At 42.4% G+C, this 24,644-nt stretch overlaps 1 protein-coding gene across 3 annotated transcripts in view; it reads right to left on the minus strand.

The window, feature by feature from the left end:
• Nucleotides 1-323: 323 nt before the first annotated feature.
• Nucleotides 324-24,644, minus strand: part of LOC145343187 (ras-specific guanine nucleotide-releasing factor 2-like) — a 213,633-nt gene continuing 189,312 nt past the window's right edge. For all 3 annotated transcript variants that reach the window (XM_080189205.1, XM_080189204.1, XM_080189203.1), the window contains 9 exons: nucleotides 22,795-22,907; nucleotides 19,349-19,409; nucleotides 16,753-16,856; nucleotides 14,756-14,840; nucleotides 12,076-12,273; nucleotides 8,685-8,764; nucleotides 4,597-4,714; nucleotides 2,758-2,826; nucleotides 324-1,562 (listed from right to left, as the gene is read on the minus strand). In XM_080189205.1, coding sequence (XP_080045331.1) covers nucleotides 1,470-1,562; nucleotides 2,758-2,826; nucleotides 4,597-4,714; nucleotides 8,685-8,764; nucleotides 12,076-12,273; nucleotides 14,756-14,840; nucleotides 16,753-16,856; nucleotides 19,349-19,409; nucleotides 22,795-22,907 — 921 coding nt within the window. In that variant the 3' untranslated portion in view covers nucleotides 324-1,469. The remainder of the gene's footprint in view (nucleotides 1,563-2,757; nucleotides 2,827-4,596; nucleotides 4,715-8,684; nucleotides 8,765-12,075; nucleotides 12,274-14,755; nucleotides 14,841-16,752; nucleotides 16,857-19,348; nucleotides 19,410-22,794; nucleotides 22,908-24,644) is intronic.

The following is a 24,644-nucleotide window of genomic DNA, read 5'->3' on the forward strand; positions in this document are numbered from 1 at the left end:
AACACTTCTCCCACCGGATGTTCCGCCCTCAATGCCTGATTGGGCGTACAGCCCTCCTTTCCCAGCACTAATTGGCTGACATTCCCACCAGCGGCTATTAATTGGCTAGCTGACACTTGATTCAACGTCCTGTACAGTGGGGAATAGGAGCAAGCAGAAAGAGCACTTCCCAATCCAACTCCATTACTTCACCAAAAGCCATAAAATCCATTTCAAAGTCACCCATTATTCATTGAGTCATTTCATTAAAAAAAATCTTAAGCGAGTTGATATTTAGGAATCTTGCGCAAAATCCTTAACTTTGAGGACAATTGGGTTTTCAAATTATTGGAAAAATCATTTTCGTGAATATCAAATAATAATAGTTTTCAGGAACATGTTTTGAGATATTATTAAAATCATCAGTAGTTTATTATTCACATAGACCTGTTTGTTGTCTGTGGCAGAGTTAATTCTAGATTTGTAGAGAGTTTCTAAGACTTCTGCAGCAAGCAATATTACACAGTACTTAGCGCAACTCAAACATGTTGTGGTTAAATAGCAGCAAATATTAAAAACATTCAACATTCCACTTAGAAAGTTACTACGGAACATTCCAGAATACGTTACAACATACAAAGCTGAGTCCTGTTAAAGTATAGAAAAATGGTGATACCCTTAAATCACTATTTTAGGATGACTTGTAATTTCATGAATGGTATCATGTGTGCAACAGAGCTGCAAAGTTACAGTAAGCTGATGTTTTTAAAGCTCATGCCAATAGAATTGTGCATTTTTTCACAACTGATATCTGAACCCTTTCAACTCAAGTTTGAAGAGCTTGTTTCTTTAAGCCATTAAGAAGAGCAGCGGCATTTCACCATCACTCACACATTACTCTGTGATACTCAACATTGCATTCTTCCAGGATGTTACTTTGGAGTAAATTTTTCTCAGAGGTTTCGCAGATCCTTCAGTTTTCATGTCTCACGGATCGACAGGCAACACAGCACCCCTGGTACCACACAAGTGTGATAAGCAAAATCCTACCCAACAACCAGTCAAGCTGTTTCCTACAAAAAAGCTCCTAGGAAGAAAATAATTTGCGTCACATTGTATGTCCAGGCCTCCAGATGAAGATTGTTACCTCAATGCCTGTCACTTGTTGTACACACTATAACGTGTTTTTTTTAATCAAATTTCAAAATAATGATTTTCATATTTTTCCATTCTGCAGAAATTATGCTCTTCTCATAATGTGAAGTTTTCTGGATGTCAATAACTTTAACTTTCACCCCAAGCACAAGTTCACCATCTTCCAATGTGTGAGAGGCAGACAATCCTTCCCGTAAGGCTCCATCTTTCCTTTAGGAAAACTCACGCTCACGTTTTTCCTGGGTAGATAAGTCACACTCCATGCGGCATGCCATGTACACTCTGGGTTGTCATATTAAGCCGCTGAACCTTCGCAGCCACAAAAATGCTGGCTCTCACGCAGGGAGCCTCGGTTCAATTTTTAAGGACAGCTCATACAGTGTATCTTCATCCATAATAATTGATTTGTCAAGTAAGTATTGAATGACCTACAACAGCAAGGAAGTACATGTCAAAAATTGTCATTTAAAGAACAATTTTAGTGTAGTTGTATTGTGTTTCACTGAACAACCAATTTAAGTGTAACTGGTGCTTGAAGAAACAAACTGGACTGTTGGTGGCATGGGACATAAAGAGACTTACGAGCTAGGCATATGTTTGGAAACTGCTGTTTTCAAGTAGATTACTACCACTCATTTTATCATATTTCCAAATTGAAACATAAATTTCTTCAGCACTTTTTCATCACATAGCCTGCTTTATTAGTCTTGCCATTTATTAATTGTACTGCCAGATAACAAAATTCTCAGAATGTGGGTTGATGCTGCTCTTCATGGCACATGGTGGCACAGTGGTTAGCAGTGCTGCCTCATAGTGCGAGGGACCTGGTTCAATTCCCAGCTTGGGTTGCTGTCTGTGTGGAATCTGCACATTCTCCGCGTGTCTGAGTGGGTTTCCTCCGGGTGCTCCGGTTTCTTCCCACAGTCCAAAGACATGCTGGTTAGGTGTATTGGCCATGCTAAATTCTCCCTCAGTGGAACTGAATAGGTGCCGGAGTGTGGTGACCAGGGGATTTTCACAGTAAGAGTATGTTAAATCCAGTACACTTGTACTCCTAATGTCATATTAATGGACAAGTCTAAGGTTTTTCTACCAAACACACTTCTATAAAAGTTAAGATCTGAGAATACAACAAGGGAATCACACTCCTGAGACAGTTTCCATCTCCATAAAGCCTTATTCTTGTGGGTGCCCTGATGCTATGGAACAGTTGTCAACTGCAGTCCAATGATTACAATGCACAACATCATAAATCCAATATGCTTTGATCTACACATGTAAATTGACTCTACTGTACAATCAGCTGCTGGAGAAGGTGAAATGGGGCCATTGAGGTGATCCTCCTTCTGAGCTGCTTGCCCTTTCAGCATTCTTGTCTAAAATTGACAACTCGAACAATAGCTTGTGACTGTGCACCACAGCACAAGGTTATATAAAATATTGTTAATGCAGTTGCACGTCAGCTAGGCTACAGCCTCTGACAATACATACAGTCCAAATCTGAATTCTAATCTAAATTTAACTCTCTCAAACAAGCAGTTGAATCATCTGGATTCCAACAGAATCTAATTTGGCCACAACATTTAAAACAGTAATGAAAATAGACAGTATACATGAGGTTACCTTTGGTTGATGATCTATTCTGTATGGGGTTTGTTGGAACTGTCGTACTTCCCTGATAATATGTGATATCTAGGTAAAAGAATTTAGTTATCAGTCACGATTAGAAATGGAATGTGTATCTTCTATCCTTAAGTCCACAAATCACTATTTGTAAATAACGTTGTAACGTGCAGCAGCAAAATGCTTCTTTGGCTACAGGAAGTGAACTTTCAGGAGCAAATCGTGAGCAACTGTTCAGAGCGTTAATGGGCAAAAGGAGTAGAAATGATGTGAGCAAACATTTTTTCACCCAGTGAGTGGTTGGAGTCTGGAACCAACTTCCTGAGAGGGTGGTGGTGGCAGGTTTGATCAAGATAGTCAAAAGGGGAATTGGATTGTTATCCGAAAAGAAAAAATGTGCAAGGTTATGGGGATAAGGCTAGGGAGTGGGACTGGGTAGAATATTCTTGCAGAGAGCCAGTCCATACTCCATGGGCTGAATGATCTCCTTCTGCACTGTGACAATTCTGTGATACTGAGTGGTAAAACACACAAGACACAGCAAAGATACAAGTTTTTTTATCAGCACTTTTCCAGAAGAATTCAATAATGAAGAACACATCCTAAGGGGAGGCGATGGCCTTGTGATATTATTGCCAGGCTATTAATCCAGAAATTCAGCTAATGTTCTGGAGACCCAGGTTCAAATCCTGCCAAATTAGATGGTGGAATTTGAAATCATTAAAAAAAATCCGGAATTAAGAATCTACTGATGACCATGAAACCATTGTCGATTGTCAGAAAAAACAACCTGGTTCACTAATGTTCTTTAGAGAAGGAAATCCGCCACCCTTATCTGATCCAGCCTACATGTGACTCCAGAGCCACAGCAATGTGTTCACTCTCAGCTCCCCCCTGAAATGGCTTAGCAAGCCACTCAGTTGTATCAATCGCTCAAGAAGGCAGCTCATCACTACCTTCTCAAAAGCAATTAGGTACAGGCAATAAAGGCTGGCCAGCCAGTGACGCCTATGTCCCATGAATGACGAAAAAAATCAGCAGAACCACTGCCTATTCTACACTATTGGGCATGTACTTCTCAGCTATGAGCTTGGTGCAATGAATTAACATAATGATTTTCCCTGAGATGTGAACGAGAGAGATTTGTGTTTGATTGTTACACACACCTCTATGAGCTTGTCTTTGAATCAATGGATAACTGGTGCATCAAACTTTAACAAGCTGGAGTTGCTCTACAGGGAGCCGAAGACCATAAAAAAATTCTTCACCAATTTGGGTCTAAGGAGGTCTCTTCGCCAGCTTAAAAGTGGGAAAGATTTTAAAGACAGGACAACTGAAGCTGAGGCAAACTTGCAAATCTTGCCAGCCTACTGTAGCTATGTAAATCACTCTATCCCAGGCAGCCTACCCTGATCATGAGAATGACTTTGTTCCCAGAGTTTATGATGTATTCCTGGCCTTGGAGGAAGACGGGCCAGACCCCATATTTAGAAGAAACTTTAATTGGTCCAAAAATTCCTAAATAATTTTCTGATACTAAAGAACAAAGGAATTTCATACAAACAGGGTAATTTGCCAATGTTATTAACAGTAGTTGTCAGTAAACTGCTATGCCAACCGTTGATGCTCTGCTGCGCATCGTCAAGACATTTGGTTGCTTTCTATGAAAGCAAAATGGCTGACGTTCCGAAGCGTAGGACCGGATTTTCCGACCACACCTGTCCCAAAACTGGAAAATCTTGCCCTAGGCCAACAGACCTTTGCATGGTCCACCACCCTGCCTGCTACAGTTCCCATGGTGGATGGGATGGGAAAATCCCCCTCATAGTCTTTACTCACCATTCTCATTTTGGAAAAGTTTACAAGACCTTCTTCAGTAAAATTCGGTGTACCCTCTTCTATAAAAGCTAGATCAGTCAAATACATCCCAAGATATGGAACACAGGGTGGATTATAGCTGTGAAGGAAGAGAAAGAGTTAAAATTTAATGGCTAACATTAATTTCTGCATACATCGATATCATGCAATCTGATTAAATAGAGAAACTTGTTTTAAAAAATGGGCACACAAAAGAAAGATTGCTCCCACATATTTAAATGATGTTTTCAATGTCTGGATGAGGGCATATGCTTAATTACTATTCAGGTTGCGGCATAATCATTCAAGCGGTGTCTCAGAAGGTTGTTCATTTCCAGCTCCAATTTAGCCTTTGAAAATAAATTGGGAGGTCGTGGCTCACCAAGCAAATGGAATACAATAAAAATCTCAAGAACGTTCACGCCATGAAAAGTCTTTTGCAACTACAGCTATGTCAGAATGGGCTACATATTTTTCATGATGTGGGTATGCCGGCGTTGGACTGGCGTAAACACAGTAAATAGTCTGACAACACCAGGTTTTAGTCCAACCTATTTATTTGATAATATACTCATCGCTCGACAGTCACCAGGCAAGACTGTTCCCTTCCTGTTGGCAAACAAGCCTCTGACCTTCGGGTAAGCATTCTCCAAGGCGGCCTTCACGACACACGACAGCGCAGAGTCGCTGAACAGAGACTGATAGCCAAGTTCCGCACACATGAGGACGGTCTCAAAAGGGATCTTGGGTTCATGTCGCACTATCTGTAACCCCCGTGACTTGCCTGGGTTTGCAAAACCTCACTTACTGTACTGTCTGGAGACAATACACATCTCTTTAAACTGTGATCAGTGCTCCTTCCACTCACATTATCAGCCACTTCAGGTCTTGAACAGCAGGTTAGGTTTAAGGATTCACATTCTAATCAGTAATCTCTAAACTGTCTGTGCTTTATATGCTCTGTCTGAGGCCAGAACTCTCCATTCACCTGACGAAGAGGCAGTCCCCTCGAAAGCTTGTGAGTATATTATCAAATAAATAGGTTGGACTAAAACCTGGTGTTGTCAGACTATTTACTACATATTTTTCATCAGTGCTGTCCCCACCTTAAAGGCATTACATCATGCTTTCCAGGTAGGCAGAAGCTTCCACTGAATTAACTAATGTATCGCATGTGTGAACCTAGCCCTGAGTACTGCCAGGCTATTTCAGTATAAATATCATCATGATCTCAGGGTAAGGGGTCGCCCATTTAAGACTGAGATGAGGAAAAATGTCTTCTCTCAGGGGATAATGATTCAGTGGAATTCTTTACTGCAGAGAGTTTAGAGGTTGGGTCATGAAGTACGTTCAAGGCTGAGATAGATTTTTAAATCAACAGGGGAATCAAGGGGTTATGAGGGTAAGGTGGGTAAGCAGAGTTGAGGATTTTCACATCAGATCAGTCACGATTGCATTGAATGGTGGAGCAGACTCAACTGGTCGAATGGCCTACTTTTGCTTCAATGTCTTATGGTCTTATCCCAGCTGAGCCCAATCCTCATCTCAAATGTTATTCACACATGAATATTTTCCCACAGTGTTCATGGCACAAGGGTCTAGTGAACGATCCCAGGCTGATCCCCTTCCAGAAGCATTCGTGGCCAGGATTTATTCTGACTTTGTTTCATTCAGTAATACACCAAGCAGAGTATTAATGCACTGCACTATCTGCTGAGCTCCCAACCCCAAAGTGAATGTTTTAATTTAACGCACCAAGGGCCCGATTTTATCTTTGATTTCACCATTTACCAGGCTGCAAAAATGGTAAAGTTGGGCATGAGGCGAGTAGCACAATCCGTGCCCACCGCCGCTCTGGTTCCCCCTTTACCAAGGCCTGAAAATGGCCGCAATCGGGACTGCGCTCGAAATGGGTGCAATAGCCGTTTCATGATTTGCACGCATTTAAATTGACTTAATTGGCTGCACGCCCAACTTCACCGATAGTTTCCCCTTTACCACTACATCCACCCATCCAGAATCGGCGCGAAACAGACATGCTCCATAGAAGTCCAATTCAGGTGCTCCAGTTAATAAGGAGGTAAGTACCGATCGTCCAATGGCTCTTTGGTTGAGATTGTTGTTGGGGGTGGGGTTGGGGGGGGTGTGGAGGAGGTGGGTCCACTGCCACTCTGCCTGAGATTGGTGGGGGAAAAGGGGGAGGGGCTGTGAACAGTCTGGGTAGTGGGGGTGGGGGAAGGGATAAGGGGGTCAGAAATGTTGCGGGCGGGGAGGGCATTATCCGGCCCGGGGGGGTGGTGGGGGGGGGGACATCGCAGGGCAGCGGCATTCTTTTTTTTTTGCTGCGCATGTGCAGTTAGAGACACCGATCGGAGCTGCAGGATTCTGGGCGCGTTAAGCCCTGCCCACAGGCTTGAGCAGTGTGATTCAGACTCAATGATATTTTTACAGGCAGAGTGTGTATGGGGGCGCCTCAGAATGGGTCTAAAAGTCAGATCTGAAACACTCCCAGTTTCGAGTCTGCCCAGCACTTAGAATCAGGGACTCTGAAAGCATCTTTTGTGTTGAATAAATCTGACCCGTAAATGCAAGTTCATCCAAAACTCTGCTCCCCGTATCCTCGCTCGCATTAAGTTCCATTCGTCCATCAGTACAGGGCTCACTGACCAATAGACTGTCAGACCAGCAAGGCCTCAATTTTAAAATTCTCATCCTTGTGTTCAAATTCCTCCATTGGCTCAGTTCTCCTTATCTATGTAACATCCACCAGCCCTACAACCCTTTGAACACACAAAATTGGAGCAGCAGAGCATACAGCCCCATCAAGCCTGCTCTGCCAGGTGGCATGATGGCACAGGGAACAGCACAGTGGTTAGCACCGCTGCCTCACAGCACAAACGGACCCAGTTCAATTCTGGTTTGGATAATTTTTTGTGTGGAGTTTGCACATTCTCCCCACGTCTGTGTGGGTTTCCTTCGAGTGCTCTGGTTTCTTCCCACAATCCAAAGATGTTTTGGTTAGGTTAACTGGCCATACTAAATTGTCCCATCGTGTCAGGGTAAATACGTGGGATCAGGCAGGGAACAATGGAGAATTCTGCTACTCTAAGATTCATCATAAAATACTGTGTCATATTCTAGGATGGTCCTGATTATCTGTGGACTCTAGGCATGGTATATGATTACTGGACAGACTACAGTCATACTCTGATGTCTGCTTAACACATGTTATTAGTGTTGCATCTAAACACGTTACAAATTAGACATGTTGCTCCTTAGGCAACACATGTTATTTCAACTCTCCCTTCAGTCTAACACATGACTCACTCATGTCAGTCATACATCATCATCCACGTCATACATTAGCATATCCCATCTGTTAACTCTTTATACTACATGTCCCTTTGGAGGGTTCACTTATCACAGCTTACATACATTATGTTACTGAATAGTATGCATTTACAAAAAGAGTAAGAAATCTGATAACACCAGGTTTAAGTCCAACCGATTTATTTGATAGTAAACTCACAAGCTTTCGAGGTTCCCCTCTTCGTCAGGTGAATGGAGAGTTCTGGCCCCAGACAGTACATGTAACAGCACAGACAGTTTACAGATTACTGATCTGTAAACTGAAGAGGGGAACCTCGAAAGCTTGCGAGTTTACTATCAATCAGTTGGGCTTAAACCTGGTGTTGTCAGACTTCTTATTGTGTTTACCCCAGTCCAATGCCGGCATCTCCACATCATGTTTACAAAAAGAAGCAGAATGGTTTTTGTGTTCATATAGGGCTTATTATTACCTTGTCGGAACATTTGAAAGTGGTTCACACAATCAATTACTTTTGGAGTGGGCAAGTATAATGCTTCTGGTGCACTTATTGTTAGGGAAAGGTGTCAGCTAATCACTGGCTTTCATGCGGGGAAAGTTGTTTTATTAAAAGCTTAATAGGCTATAAGCACTTAGTTGTTACAGACTGAGGTATAACAAAGATTCATTAATATTGAAAAATAAGTGCAGTAATTTGCTGACATTTATCATACAGAACCAGGCACCTCAAAGCAAAACTAACTTTTTCAATGTTTCTCGGAGATTTTTAAATCTTCCTTCTGATGAGACGGTTTTCTGAAGCTTGTCCATTTGTGCTTTGCTCTAAAACAAATAACATCACAATAATTAAAAATAATCACAATTTTAAACATTACCAAGTAATAAAACAAGACCACGTGACGCACATATCCAAGTGATACAAGAATATAATACTAACTATGTGGTATATAGTGCCCAGTCTTCAAATTTGATTCTGTTTACAGCAGATTAGAAAAATTGCCTTAGGACCTTAAATGGAGAATTACCAGGACAGACTATGAGCAAATCAGGTGACAGCTTTTCATCTCCCTTAGCCCAAGGACTGTAAGGCAAATGCATTAACCCAAATGCTAACATGATGTACAATGCAGCATAAGCCAAGAGTAATTTTTGAACTTTTCTGGTCAGCAAAGCTCAACAGCTCACCCATACATCGGGCATTGAGGTTCATTATTATAGTGCCTTTAAGGTAGACTTAGACCATTCAGAATCATAGAAACCCTACAGTGCAGAAGGAGCCCATTTGGCCCATCAGGTCTGCACTGACCACAATCCCACCCAGGCCCTACCCCCATATCCCTACATTTTATCCACTAATCCCTCTAACCTACGCATCTCAGGACAATAAGGGGCAATTTTAGCACGGCCAATCAGCCTAACTAATTTCTTATATAGAATCATAGAATCACAGAATCCTTACAGTGCAGAAGGAGGCCATTTGGCCCACTGAGCCCTGCACCGACAACAATCCCACCCAAGATCCCTATAATCCGTTGTATTCACCCTGCTAATCCCCCTGACACCAAAGGGCAATTTAGCATGGCCAATGCACCTAACCTACACATCTTTGGACTGTGGGAAGAAACCAAAGCACCTGAAGGAAACCCACAATGACATGAGGAGAACATGCAAACTTCATGCAGATAGTGACCAGAAGCTGGAATTAAGCCTGTTTCCCTGGCGCTGTGAGGCAGCAGTGCTAACGACTGTGCTGCCGTGTCATCGCTTTTGCTAATTAAATCTAGAATAAGTAAACTTGTCAGGGTTCATAAAGAGAAGCACTCTGTTGGGGTTTTCCTTGCCAAGTGTGCACTTTCGATATTCAGAAATGGAGATCAGTAGGCACATAGATGGAAAATTCTGCCAGGACTTTGGGCAGAGATTCCAAAAAAGAGGAAATCCTGACACTGGACTCAATTCAGGTCACATGGCCACAAGGCCAGCAGGCTGAAGATCCATGGGGGTTTTGCAGTCTGCAGTGAATTGAAATCTGGCAGGCAGGAGTTCCAGGCAATAAGAAGTGACTGGCTAGAGTCAGATGCAGCACAGCAAAGGCAGTTGCCCCATATTTGAAGGGAAATCAGTAGCCTTCTCAAAGGTTGTCCACAAAGAGGACAACGGAAGGGATGCTGAATTAGAAATGCTGAGCATAAATCACTGGAGTCAGAGGAAGGATAGAACCAAGGCTCAGTGATACCTGCCGGGAAATACTCTTACAAGTTATGAGCAAATCAAAGGAGGTGTTCCTAGTGATGGGTGGAAGAGGCCATTAAGACTCATGATGACGGTATAACTGGAGATGGCCAAGGAAGTCAGCCACTATGATTTTTTTTCATAGCGATCTTGCATCCTTGCTGGCCATAAATGGAAGCCCCCATGGCAAACCTATGTATCAGGCATGACCACGTACTAGCATCCACAATGGGACACAGAATAGCCTCAGACAAGAAATCCATGGTCAATCATTCATGGAAACTGGCTGATGAGTGCCACGGGCCTGGAGAAGTGAATGACACTGCGTGTATATGCAGTTACAGGAGAATTGTGTTTACAATGCCAGGAAGTGGAGAAGAATTGGAGGTTGTGTGCCATTCATTGCAGCCATGATTCCAATTGAGGAGGAAGCAATAGAAATATGTTGGGTTGCAGCAGTATGTCTATCGCTGAAGACAAGGTGGGTGTGGAGCCCATAGACAGTGTGTAAATGAGATGGATGTGGGCATCAATCTCCCTGAGAAGTACTAAATATGGCACCCTAGTGGGCTCTGATAAACGCAGGAAACTTCAAAACAAGGGCTGACAGCATCATTGGATTGAAAGCACAAGTACTAACTTAACTTTTGTCTCTCCTGCCGCAAAACCCCACAAGCCCATCACCAAAGATCAATGCTACTAGGACTTGATGGATTGAGTTATAAGGAGAGGCTGAATAGACTGGGACTTTTTTTCTCTGGAGCATAGGACGCTGAGGGGTGAAAGAGGTCTATAAAATAATGAGGGGCATAGACAAGGTAGATAGTCAATATCTTTTCCCAAAGGTAGAGGAGTCTAAAACTAGAGGGCATAGGTTTAAGGGAGAAGGGAGAGATACAAAAGGGTCCAGAGGGGCAATTTTTTCACACAGAGGCTGGTGAGTGTCTGGAACAAGCTGCCAGAGGTAGCAATAGAGGCAGGTACAATTTTGTCTTTTAAAAAGCATTTAGCTAGTTACATGGGTACGATGGGTATAGAGGGATATGGGCCAAATGTGGGCAATTCGGATTAGCTTGGGAGTTTAAAAAAATAAGGGCAGCATGGACAAGTTGGGCTGTAAACCTCTATGACTCTATAAAATTCTGCCCCTTTGTATTCAGATTCCTGACTGGGGGTCCCGATGTGTATTAGGGGTATAAATTATAAAATCCACTTTGTGCTTTGTTAATTTTATAGATTACTTTGTGTCCACTCATACATTAAAAAAAGTCACAGCTCAGCTGTATTTGCTTTATACTCTTTCTTCCCAGAATTATTTAATAATGTGTAATCTGTCATTGCTTAGATAAATTTGAGGGAAAAGAAAGATGGCATAAACATGATGCATGAAATTTAATTTTCAAATGAATACTTATTTCCTGTTGTTTTGACGATAAAATGCACTTGATTTTGAGTAATGCATTAAGACTTTGCACAGAAACCCACATGTTTGACATAGAAACACAAAATAGATGCAGGAGGAGACCATTCAGCCCATCAAGCCTGCACCGACCACAATCCTACCCAGGCCCTATCCCCATAACCTGATGCACTTATCCTAGCTAGCCCCCCTGACACCAAGTGGCAATTTCTCATGCCCAATCCACACATCTTTGGACAGTGGGAAGAAATCAGAGCACCTGGAGGAAACCCACACTAACACAGGGAGAACGTGCAAACTCCACACAGACAGTGACCCAAGTCAGGAATCAAACCTGGGTCCTTGGAGCTGTGAGGCAGCAGTGCTAACCACTGTGCCACTGTGCTGTGGCTGTCATCCAACGCAATAGCCTGATCCTACCTTCCCCCCATATCCATTGATAACTTCACCTGTATTTAACTGCCTCTTGAAAACTACGTACCTGTTTGGAAACCTTTGCCCATGTTTTCTTCAGTCTGTAAATTGCACTCCTGTTCAGCGCTGACATGATCTCAAGGACTCCATTGTAGTTGTGCATGCACCGGCAAACATCTCCCACTGCTATCCATTTCTCAATGGAAATGGTGCGTGAACTGACATCAGCATGCATCATGATTTGAGAAGCAACAAGGTTACTCATCTGAAAGGGAAATGATTGTGAAAGGGAACTGGGTTGTGTGGATGATCATTGAGATAAAGAACAGCAGATTGGAGGAAATAATTACAACTGCTGTAATTTAATAAAGGGTATAGATCCCGCTAAAAGAAAGCCTGACATTATATTACAGCCTCTAGATAATTTCCTTGTATTAGTCATTATTTAACATTTATACCAGTCACTAGTTTTGTTCATTTTAGTTGCCACTCTGTCTGGATACTGTACAAGAGAAGGCTAAGATCTTGTTGATAAAATAATTCCTGGTTATTTTTAGCATGTTTCCTGTATCCTACTGATTGATAGTTTTTACTATTATGAAATCTAGATGAAAAGCCAGAACCAATAATGTTGAATCTGGTCATGGGTGAAGACTGTAGCAGGAGAGACAAGAAATCAATCTCAGGTGAAACTAAGCTCTGTGTTCTCAAAAGTCATAGAAGGTAAGGATAGGGGAGATCAGGGAGAGAGCGAGTTTGAAAACAAGATTGTGAGACGAGCTTCAATTCTCATACATTGTTAATGTGAGGGGGGGAGGGGGGAGAAATGCAGAGAATGACTGATTTTCAGCTTTGAAGAAATAAGAAAGGACAATAGGTTTCCATCAGTAAGTCAGAGCAGTAAGAGCAGTAAAATAAAAGTGAACAGATGCCACGGTTATTCATTTTGATTCTATTCAATAGCAGCATCCAAGATCATTTATTTTTGAATGTTATAGTTAGAATATTTCTAACTCTCCTGTGGATTTTTGTGGTAAAATAATAAATAAACTATAGACAAATTATTCCCAAATATATGTCCAGCATATGTAAGAAAATTAAATGTTACTGTATGTCTGAGTGAACTGCAGGTTGTTGTTAACAGGTCAAACTACAGCAATTCAAGAATTCCCGATCTACAATACAGCTCCAAAATTACACTGAGCATACTATTCCATTTAAAACAAATGGGATAATGCTGCAATGAAAATACTGGAGTCAGGAATTTCGCAGCTGTTACCCCTGAGCATAATTTTAGGATCTATGGGCTCGATCTGCCAGGCTCCATGGACATAGGGTTGGAGGCAGGGAAGCCGGGCAAACAGGGGAAGATATGCAGAAGCTTCTGCACACATTCGCACCTCAGGGGTGGGCTTGAAACCAGATCGGTTGCTCATTCCACAGAGGTGGACAGCCAGTTAATCCAAGGGTGTTCACACTTGGGGCTGGGGAGGTGGCGGGAGCTGGAGTTGGGGGGAATTGTAGGGAGCAGCTATGTCCAGCAGTCCAGGAGCTGGCAGTACAATCAAGGCAGCCTGTATAGGTATGTCTGTGCGCTATCAGAATACAGTCTTCATGCCCCGATGACTGAGCTGTAGGGATAAAAGGCTATCACCCAAATGTTAATAGTTCTGTGGGGCTGCATGAGGCTCCATCTTGAAGCACCCTCATGCTTTCTTTCCTATTTCTGTAGCGACCCCCTCTCCCAGTGGGCCTATCAGTCTGACATCTCTGTCCACCCTACTGAAGAGGCAAGCGTGGAGTAGGCCAATTAGGAGGCTGCCTCCTGGAGGTTGCACTAGGGGGTGCTCTATCAACATGGGTGGCCTCAGGTCCTCCATATGGGCCCAAAGTTGGGATCCTGGCGCTCACACTAAACTCCAGCCCTGTGTGTTTCTAATGTGTTTTTCCAGAGTCTTCCTCATGATTGATAAAGTATGAGGATAAATATTTGGGTAAACTCGGATTTGAGAGCTCAACACATTCTGTTAGTTTGACTTGAAATGTTGTGTTCTAATCAAAATGTCCTGAATTAGATTACTTTACAAATCTCCAAATTATACAAAATTCTGGTGGGTTGGATCTGGGCTATGCCCACCCATTAAAATGTGCAAACATGCTGTTATTTAGGATATTTAGCGTAAAAATGGCATCCATACAAATCCATACCTAGAAGCTCCTCTACAGAGGAATGTTTTGTTTATTATTTACTTTTGTCTGTTAATTGACAATGTAAGATCCTCGCTAGTCCTATGTTGGTTGGAGGAGACAGGATTATGTAGTGCTGTTAAAACAGCACAATACCTAATAAATCACAGTGCTCTGCTCCAGCTCTCTCTGAAGGGCTACCATTTATTTTACCAAATTTGATTTGAAAATATGATGTGAAAATAACTAGATAATAAATATGTGCTATCAAATGCAAGTGACACAGATGCGAATAAAAATTCAAATTTCATGTAAAATGTTTTGTAGGAGACACCAAATATTTTGGATTTTAACAGCCGCAGGACTTTTCTCTATTAAAAGCCAAAACACTATTAGTGAAAATAGAAATGTATTGCAATCTTACTAAACTATTGTGACAGAAAATATTGTGAAAGTGTCACATCCAACATTGGTGTTTTGTATCTGTCCCTATTATCTCACATCAGTGTTGATGATTGAAATTAAACATTTTTAAAACATGGACACCTATAGTTACTTACATCATTAAAATGCTGGCTCGTCTTCATGATGTACGGCGTCCGTTCATTTTTATCAAGTTTCATCCATCCCTGACCGAGAAACTCCCTGAAAGAAAGTTTTCAATTTTCTGAGACTGCACTTTGCCTGTTCCTCGCAATTCTATGTAATCATTAGGTGCATACAGCCTCTACAATGTTGGATCAACCTTTTCACCATCAAGTGAATGCTGCTCAGAGGGGACTTTGTCAGTGCACAAAGATCTAAAGTTCATTTCATCAACAGAAAGAGGATGATAGATGGTATCACCACATCACCTCCGATACAATTGAGAAGAGAATTTGTGAATATGAACTGAAATAAACTACAGTGAAGACTGACACAGAGAATCTTTTACTCCAGCATATCTTAGTTCAATACAGTCACAGAGAACATACAAACATCTGAAATAGGAGCAGAATGAGGCCATTCAGCCCCTCAATGCCCGGACTGCCATTCAATCATGGTTTATCTGTTTGCGTTTCGTGTCCCACACTCCGACCTTCCCCCAGTAATCTTTGATTCCCTGGTCTAACAAAAATCTATCAATCTCCTTAAGTCACCCACTTCCACCGCCTTCTGAGGCAGAGAGTCCCAAAGTTGTACAAGTTTCAGTAAAAATAAATTCATCTCATTGCTGTCCTTTAAGGGTGACCTCTAATTTTATAACAGCTCCCCGTAGTTCTGGACTCACCTACAAGAGGAAACATTCTTTCCACGTGCACCTTGGCAATACGTTTTGTAACATAATTCAGTCATGTCACCCCTCACTCTTCTGAACTCCAGTGGAAACAAGTCCACCTGCCTAGCCGCTTCTGACTGCCTCTAATGCATTTGCATCCTTCTTTAAATAAGGAGTCCGAAACTGCACACAGTATTCAAAATGTGGGGCCGATTCACCCAAAAATATCCTCCAGACCAGCACCAGTGCTCCCCGCTTCCCAGCCTGCCCTGATCTCCCTGATCCCTCCTCCCTAACCGTAGTCCCCCACCACCCCCTCTCCCCCACCCCGCAGCCCTGATGTCTCCCCAGCCACACCTCTCCTCACCTGATGGCTGGCCCTGATCACCTCCTCCATCTCTCTGCCCACGATCCCAATGCAGAGTGGCAGCAGGATTCCCCCACCCCCACTGATCTCCCCCCCGTAGGCCCCGGACCCACAATAAGCCCCACTACCTCTCTAGCCCCACCCCCTTGACACTACCTGATACCCAGTGGGCAGTGTCAAGGTGTCCCTTGGGCATTGCCACTTTGCCCCTTGGGCTAGTGCCAGGGGACCAGGCTGGCACTGCCAGGCTGGTAATTCCCAAGGGGCACCGCCCCCCCCCCCGCCCCCCATCTTATCCCTACCTCCTGGCCTCTGTTCACTCCAATGGGTTGGCCACCTGTTCCCTATTTGTGGGGAGCTGTGTAAACCTCACTGGTGGAACCACTGCTAGAGCAGCACAGCAGGCTGGGAGAATCGCCCCCATGGTCTCACTAATGCTCTGTATAACTGAAACAAAACATCCTTACATTTACTGTTCAAAAAAAGCCAACTGCTCCAAGATGTAGGCCCTTTCTCACAGCCCAAGAATCTCCATATAAAATGTAATGTGAGGAGACCTTCTCTCTGGCTACTGTCTATAGATAAATATTTTACAAGAGGACTAAAGAACCCTGACAACATGTCATAGGGTCATAGAGTCATCTGCAGCACAAGAAGAGGTCATTCAGCCCATTATGTCTGTGCTGGCTGTCACACACCTATCTATTCTAATTCCATTTTTGGATGCTATGGCATTCTGAGTGCTCATCTAATTGCTTCTTAAATGCTGTGAGGGTCCCCACCTCTACCACCTTTTTAGGGAGCGAGTTCCAGTTCGGCTCAAATTAATCTTTCTTGCATTGTACATTGGAGTTGTCAACATATGTAGATATATCCTGAGATATAGGTTGTGACCAAAAATAAAACCTTTGCCAAGACAAATGTAAACTCACTCATATGGTATGCTTCTGAAAACTATGTGATCGAGAAGCGTTAACTGCTCTGCTATTTCCATAACTGATAATGTCTCGAAGGATTCCATCCTGGGGCCATCTGTCTGTAAAGAATCACACGACGTGGTAGATTAGGAACAAGAAAGGAAATGTCATATCATCTGGATCAAATTACAGGATTTTTGATTTTGAGATTTTGCTCAGTGAGAATCTTTAATACAAATTGTGCCAATTGAATCAGTAGACAGGCAAGGTTAGAAAATAATAACAGAAACTCAGTTCATTAAAGAGCCACTCAAGAGGAATGTACCACAAAATAACAAGAAAAGCAATAAGACTATGATTCCCTCTATGTCTTTGGCTCAGTAGCAACTCTGGAGAAACAGAATTTCTCTAATCAATTTGCTTCTTTGAAATAATATTGTGGACACATCAAAATCACAAGCACTTTCTAACAAAACTAAAAGGCTACTTGCAGCTATTCTGCAATTTCTAATTAATAAACTCTATCCACTTTGGTCTGTCATTAGATTTATAAAGATACTGACAGAACCCAGCCAGGGTCAAGCATTGAAGTGAGCTCGACGCATCAACCTTGAACCAGTGAAAAAGACCTGAGATATCCTGAAAACACATATGGAAAAAACAGTTCTCTTTTGGCAACGTGCTAATAATGAGTAAGTGCTCTGAGACATGGTTGGCATGGTCGTGGCAATCAGGAGTGCTATAGCACCATGCCCATTAGGAACTGAATTAAAACTGCCTTAACTTTACAGTCAGCGGATAAAAGAAACTTTCATGCCATCAGTCTAGGCTGGAATTACACAGGGCCTGGGTTTAATCTAACACATTGTGGTGGGAAAAAGGTGGCCAGACCCAGTTAGTCATGGGAATGGTGGCAAAACCTCTCCCAGTCAGGGTGGAAGGGGGTAACATGGGATTCCTGGTCCCAAGTGGTAGGAGGTGAATTAGGCTCATTAATGAGATGACTGACACCCTGCGACCATCACAATTTAGTCATACCTTAGCAGCTAAAGGGGGCTGCATGGCATTCCAGTGCCTCCTGAAGTTCACCCAGCAAACCTGGCTGGGTGGAATCCCTCATAGGCCTCAGGGAGAGGGACTGAAAGACACCTTCCTGACTTTGCTTCCAATCCCCTGTGCATCCCCTCCCCCAACCGCATTCTGCCCACATCAAAGAACAAAGAACAGAGCAGCACAGGAACAGGCCCTTCAGCCCTCCAAGTACACGTGGGCAGCACAGTAGCACAGTGGTTAGCACTGCTGCTTCACAGCTCCAGGGTCTTGGGTTTGATTCGCGGCTCAGGTCACTGTCTGTGTGGAGTTTGCACATTCTCCTCGCGTCTGCGTGGGTTTCCCCTGGGTACTCCGGTTTCCTCCCACAGTCCAAAGATGTGTGGGTTAGGTTGATTGGCCATGCTAAGAAATTGCCCCTTAGTATCCAGGGATGCATAGGTTAGAGGGATTAGTGGGTGTAATATGAAGGGATATGGGGGTAGGGCCTGGGTGGGATTGTGTTTGGTGTACACTCGATGGGCCAAAGGGCCTCTTTCTGCACTTTAGGGTTCTATGATTCTATAAGTCTGCACTGATCACAATGTCCTATATAGACCAACTGCTTGTATTCCTCCATTCCCCATCTGTTCATGTGTCTATCAGATAAGTCTTAAATGTCACTAACATGTCTGCCTCAACCACCTCACTTGGAAGTGCATTTCAGGCCACCACCACCCTCTGTGTAAAAAATTTCCCTGGACATCTCCACTACAACTTTCCCTCTTTACCTTGAACTTGTGCCTTCTCATTTCTGCCATGGGGAAAAAGTTTCCAGCTGTTCACCTTACTTATGACAATTATGTAATAAATATTTTGTTCTTTAAATATCTTTTACCTAATAAGACACTAGATCTGGGCTCCCATGGCGATCCTGGACCTCTGGTGCTAACCAACTTCCACTGGCACAGCCGGCATGAGGAGCTGCCAGTCTGTGATTGGCCAGCAGTTCTCGATGTGCGAGACTTCCACCACTGGGGACCTCAATTGCAGGAAGGCCCGATGGGTGGCCACTTAAGGGCCTGAGGAGCACTTGATTCCGTCCGGCCTTCCTCATGGAACTGACAGGGCTTCCCTGCCTGCTCTCTGACCAGTGGGTGAGACTCCCATCAGCCTGGCTAAGTCCTCAAAGTGAGAGACCTGTATCTAACTCATTGTGTAATCTGTATTCCCTACTGCTGTGAACAAAAGCCCTCTATACATTGCTCAGACCTCACTGAAGTAAATAACAATCTCTCTGCTTACACTTACAACTTCAATTAACAATATATGAATTTATGAAGATGAAATTATAAGTCAATCATGATTGTAACATTGCCTAGAATCTCATTGGTTAAAAGATATTTAAAGAACAAAATATTTATTACATAACTATCATAAAAAAGCTCACAAGGAAGTGGCATTGAAAAATTACAGTTTATTTTTAACGATTTATTAATTGGCAATGATGCCTAATTCTTGCTGCTACTAAACTGAATCATTTCATAAAGTGGGAGACCGGGTGGGTTTATTTGATACTCACCATCTGTATTAAAACTTCCATCCGCAGCTGTGGATCATCCAACTCATCTTGTGAAAGCGCACTGACGGAGAGTTTAATATAAATTAGAAAAGTGCACATCATGGAGACCGGCAGCACAGCCAAATCATTTCACTGAACTGTTAAGACATTAGGAGTCATCATTATATAGAACAGATTAATTAACCTGCAGCGTTTGGAGCTGCTGGCAGCCTTTGGCAGATGCCAATAAGCTGGATTGCTGCAAATCCTCTGAACTGTAGACAATTTTATGCTGACTGTAACAACCCACTGTAAGACTCAAGATTCTAACCATGGGGTGACATGGTGACACAGTGGTTAGCACTGCTGCCTCACAGACTTGGGTTCAGTTCCTGTCTTGGGCCACTGTCTGTGTGGAGTTTACACATTCTTCTCATGTCTGTGTGGGTTTCCTCTGGGTGCTCTGGTTTCCTCCCACGATCTGAAAGACATGCTGGTTAGGTGCATTGACCCGAACAGGTGCTGGAGAGTGGCAACTAGGGGAATTTCACAGTGACTCACTGCAGTGTTAATGGAAGTCTTACTTGTGACTAATAAATAAACTTTAATATTCTGCAATTTTTGGCTGCATCGGATTGACACCGTTGTCACGTTATCAAATTATTTTGGTTGTGTTCTGACATCAAAGTGGCTGTGTAAGTTGTGAGGTAACCTCGGCTGTGACTTCCAGAAACAGGAAATGGTGCCTCATACTGCTTAGGTTTTGTTACAACAAAATTCATTTGTCTAGAGTTCTTTTAACAAAATAAAATATCCCCCGGTGCTTCAAAGGAATTTCATGAAGCAAAATTTGACACCAAACCACATAAGGGGATATTAGGGTAGATGACCAAAAGCTTGGTCAAAAAGATAGGCTTTAAGGGGTTTTGAAGGAAGGAAGAGAGGTAGAGAAGTGGAAGCCTATGCAGGGGGAGTTCCAGAGCTTAGAGCTTTGGGAACAAAACATGCCGATACAAATGGTAGAGTGATTAAACTTGGGAACGCTCAAGAGGCCAGAATTAGAAGAGGACACATATCTCAAATCATTGTGAGGCTGGGGGAGACTACAGAGATTAAGAGGGTCAAGGTCATGGATAGATTTAAAATCAAAAATAAACATTTTAAAATCAAGGGTCTGCTTGCCCAGGAACAAATGTAGTTCAGCGAGCACAGGGGCAATGGGTGAACAAGACTTGGTGCAAATCTGGAGCTAGGCAACATAGTTTTGGACAGCTTCAAGTTTATGGGGGGTAGAATGTGGGAGGCCAGCCATGAATAGGTTAGAATAATCGGGACGTTACAAAGGTGTGGACAAGGATTTCAGCAGCAGGCATAGAATTGGGTGATGTTACAGGGATAGAAATAGGTAGTTTTAACCATGGTACAGACAAAATCTCATCGTGGGGTCAAATCTCTTAGCAGAGTTTTGAATAGTCTGGTTTAGACTCAGACATTTGTGAGAAAGAGGGATGGAGTTGGCAGCTAGGAAATGGAGTTTGTGGTGCGGCCAGAAGTTCTAGTCTTCCCAATATTTAACTGGAGGAAATTTCAGCTTATTTATCTAGAACTGGTGAAAACAGATCTTGTGGAGTACAACGAAGGTAGTCCACTTGTCTTAACTAATAAATGCAATACGTTATATTCTTGAAGATGGCGGCACTACCACCTTTGGTCTCTTAACATTGAAAATAAAGTAATGTGGAACAGAGATCTGAGCACATATCCTCAGAGCTTCTTACTGGGGCAAAACACCACTTGCAGTTTGATTCCAGCCTTGCCAATTACAACTGGCACTAGTTTTTACTGGTCTGAACACTGAGCAACATGAGTCAGTCGTGTTGTTAGATGTTCCTGATTATCACTGCTGTAAATAGGAACAATTGTTAAATGTAAATTAAGTATCCTCTGGTGTACAATTCCTCATAAGGTTGCTCTTTAAAAATGCCCGATTTCTTTCTAACTTTGGGTTTTATTAATGACTTCATGTTTGAATTTTAATTTTTCAGTATTCTTCCCTCCATTCACCCTAAACTGTCATTGTACCTGGAACTTAATTCCACTATTCCCACTGGATCTAACATTATTATTGATACACTGCTCCTGCCTCCCTTCTGACAGGGGGCCATGGAATGTTAGAGTACAGAAACAGGCCAGCCTCTGAGTCTCCATACAAGCAATCAAGTTGAATGTTGATCTTATGCTTGCTGTCCAAACCCTGTCAGAAGCATCTACAAGGGCTGCCAGTTGCAGAAGCAGTCTCTAAGACAGATCCACCTTAGTACACCAGGATTTTTAAGAAAAAGAATAAAATAACTACACTCTAGCCTCGCCTGTCACCACCACCCCCACCTCACACACATCCCATTCCATATCTCCCACCCACCCCCATGGCCTCTCCCTGCTCTCTATGCCAACCTACATGACTCTATCCAACTCCAAGGCACGTTATATAAGCTTGACCAATTTATAGCCATCGAACTATCCCATTGCCCTTCACACCCCATGCCAACTTAATGCACCCCATACATCACCCTTTGTTTTTATGCCTTTCATGCTATCAAGGACTGACTTCAGGAACCATGGGAAGATCAAATGAAATAAAGTTATATGTCTATTACAGATGTAACTTTTTAAAAACATTCTCATAAAAGCCCATTCAATTCATTTAAATTCATTCAGCTACTTAATTCTCTATGAAAGCAAAGTTTTCACCTTTATATAAACAGGTGTTTGTACTCATAGACACACAGCAAAGGCTTTATAACGACTTGGAGCTGTCAATCAAATTGTGAACTGACACACACACACCACACTGTGATAATTATAAGTTGTAGAGTCTGTTGTGCAGCACAAATCCTATTATGATAACCTTCAGGGTTATGTCAATACAGGAATGAAACTGCCAACAGTGACTATTTTGATACTACCAACAAATTTATTTTTATTTAAAGGACAAGGGATTTAATTACCTTGAAAATTTGACAGTTCCACAGAGCTCATCCACTTTTCCCATATATTCACCACAAGTCCTATCAGTCCCAAAGGCGCCTTATCTCGCTTACATCTTCCAAAGGATATTTTACCCTTCCCAAAGGGGTACCTGGATCTCTCCAAAAAGGTACCCTAACTCTGCAGTCAACTTTTCAACGTTCAGGTGCCTCTGTGAACCATGGTTATGTATAAACAACAAACCATTCCACCCCTCCCCCTGGCAAAAATGGTGGATGATCATTTTTGGGGCAGGTTTTACAGATTCGGGGTTCAGGTGCCATTTTGGCTAAGCTGGAGACCCTTTCCATCCTCAACAAAAATTCAGGCCAATGCTTCCAAATACAAAAGACCTTTGGAGTAATGATATTTTGAATTTTTAAGCAAGTTCAAGTGGTAAACATATGACAAAAATTATTAGCATGGCATAAAAATATCACCTTAAAATGTTGGCTGTGGCTTTCCTTTCTTGTGGCAGCAGATCGTGGTCACGCATCACTTCCTCTAACAGATTTACAATGTTTGCCTTCAGTTCACTGTTCATCTCAAAATCCTGAACAATTAGAAAATAATAAACTGATTAGTATTCATGGGTGAGTGTTTACATTTTGCCAACAAATCCCCTCATATGAAAAGCACTTGATAGTTTTATCCTTGAAAGTTGAAGAGGAAGGTTCATATTTATGAAAGTATTTTGATAAGACCCATGAAATCCTTTACTAAGAACGTTTCTTCCTCTCAACGTAGTGCACATCTAATCATTAAGAACAAACTTTGCCAACCTTTCCCAGACTTAAAGCATTGAACAAGAAAATGTGGCTCAGTTATCTGGCTTGCTCCTTTCAAAGAACAGTGTGTATACACATCTCTTCTAAAACTCTACAAAGTTTCACCGTGATCACTAGAATTGCAGGATATCGATCTGTCCCTATTTCTCTAATACTCAATCTTCTGCTGATCAACCAGTTATGTATATCTAGTTTTTTTCACTTTAGATTTCCATAATTCAAAAATTATGTCCTTTTATCTCCAACATTTAGTTACAAGTTACATTTACTGAGCTTTCCAACAGCACAAGAATATTCTATCGAAATCTCAGTTCACATTCAATGGTGTGGGTAATATGATGCCCAGATGCTGGTTGTCTGTTTTCTATGCTACGAAGCGCTAAGACCTAGAGAGTACAAAACTCTCCATGTACTCAGAATCATGATCCAGACATCTGTAAGATAAGTGCAGCTGGTCCACCAATTGTATGCTGGGCTTTTGCAAGTATCAATAGTAATGTCAATATTTGCATGAGAAAATTAATCCCTTCAAGCAAAAGCTTAGGAGTGATTTTGTAGAGGTCCACAAAATAATGAGGAGCATAGATCAGCTAGATAGTCAACATCTTTTCCCAAAAGTGGGGGAGTCTAAAACTCCAGGGCATAGGTTTAAGGTAAGAGAGGAGAGATACAAAAGGGTCCAGGGGGCAATTTTTTTCACACCGAGCCGTGAGTGTCTGGAACAAGTTGCCAGAGGTAGTAGTAGAGGTGGGTACAATTTTGTCTTTTAAAAAACACTTAGACAGTTACATGGGTAAGACGGGTATAGATGGACATGGGCCAAATGTGGACAATTGGCACTAGCTTAAAGGTAAAAACTGGGTGGCATGGACAAGTTGAGCTGAAGGGCCTGTTTCCATACTGTAAATCTTAATAACTCTATGGGCCTGATTTTACCATCAAGTTGCACCTGTTTTCAGGCATGGAGACTTGGTAAACTTTGACGTGAGGTCAGTAACATGATCCGCGCCTGCCTCTGCCCCCCTTCTCCCTTTACCAATGGTGGAAAATAGTCGCTATCTGGACCGCGCCCAAAACAGGCATGATGTCAATTTAAATACATTTGCCTGCATTTAAATTGACTTACCGGCATTTCCCCTTTACCACTGCTTTCGCCTGTCTGATCAGAGCTCCAGTGTATCGGGTGTGTTAACTCCGTCCACAGACTCCTGCAGTGTAATTCAGAATCGCTGATTTTTTGTCAGGCAAAGTGTGTACGGAGGCACCTGAGAACGGGTCTGAAAGTCAGATCTGAACACTCCCAGATTCAAGTCCGCCCAGCACTTAGAATTAAAAAGGTAAAATCGGGCCCTATGACTCCAGAAGATACATTACTTTATCTTTAGTATATGCTTACAAATTTACTATATTGCTGTTGTTGAACAATGCAATGTAAAAATATTTGGAGATTCTTAAAGCTGCACAACATTTGATCTCCTTATGGGTATACAGTACTTTTTTAT

This window comes from Carcharhinus amblyrhynchos, chromosome 5 (genome assembly GCF_965287045.1).
Source record: "Carcharhinus amblyrhynchos chromosome 5, sCarAmb.v2.hapA, whole genome shotgun sequence".
Lineage (NCBI taxonomy): Eukaryota > Metazoa > Chordata > Chondrichthyes > Carcharhiniformes > Carcharhinidae > Carcharhinus > Carcharhinus amblyrhynchos.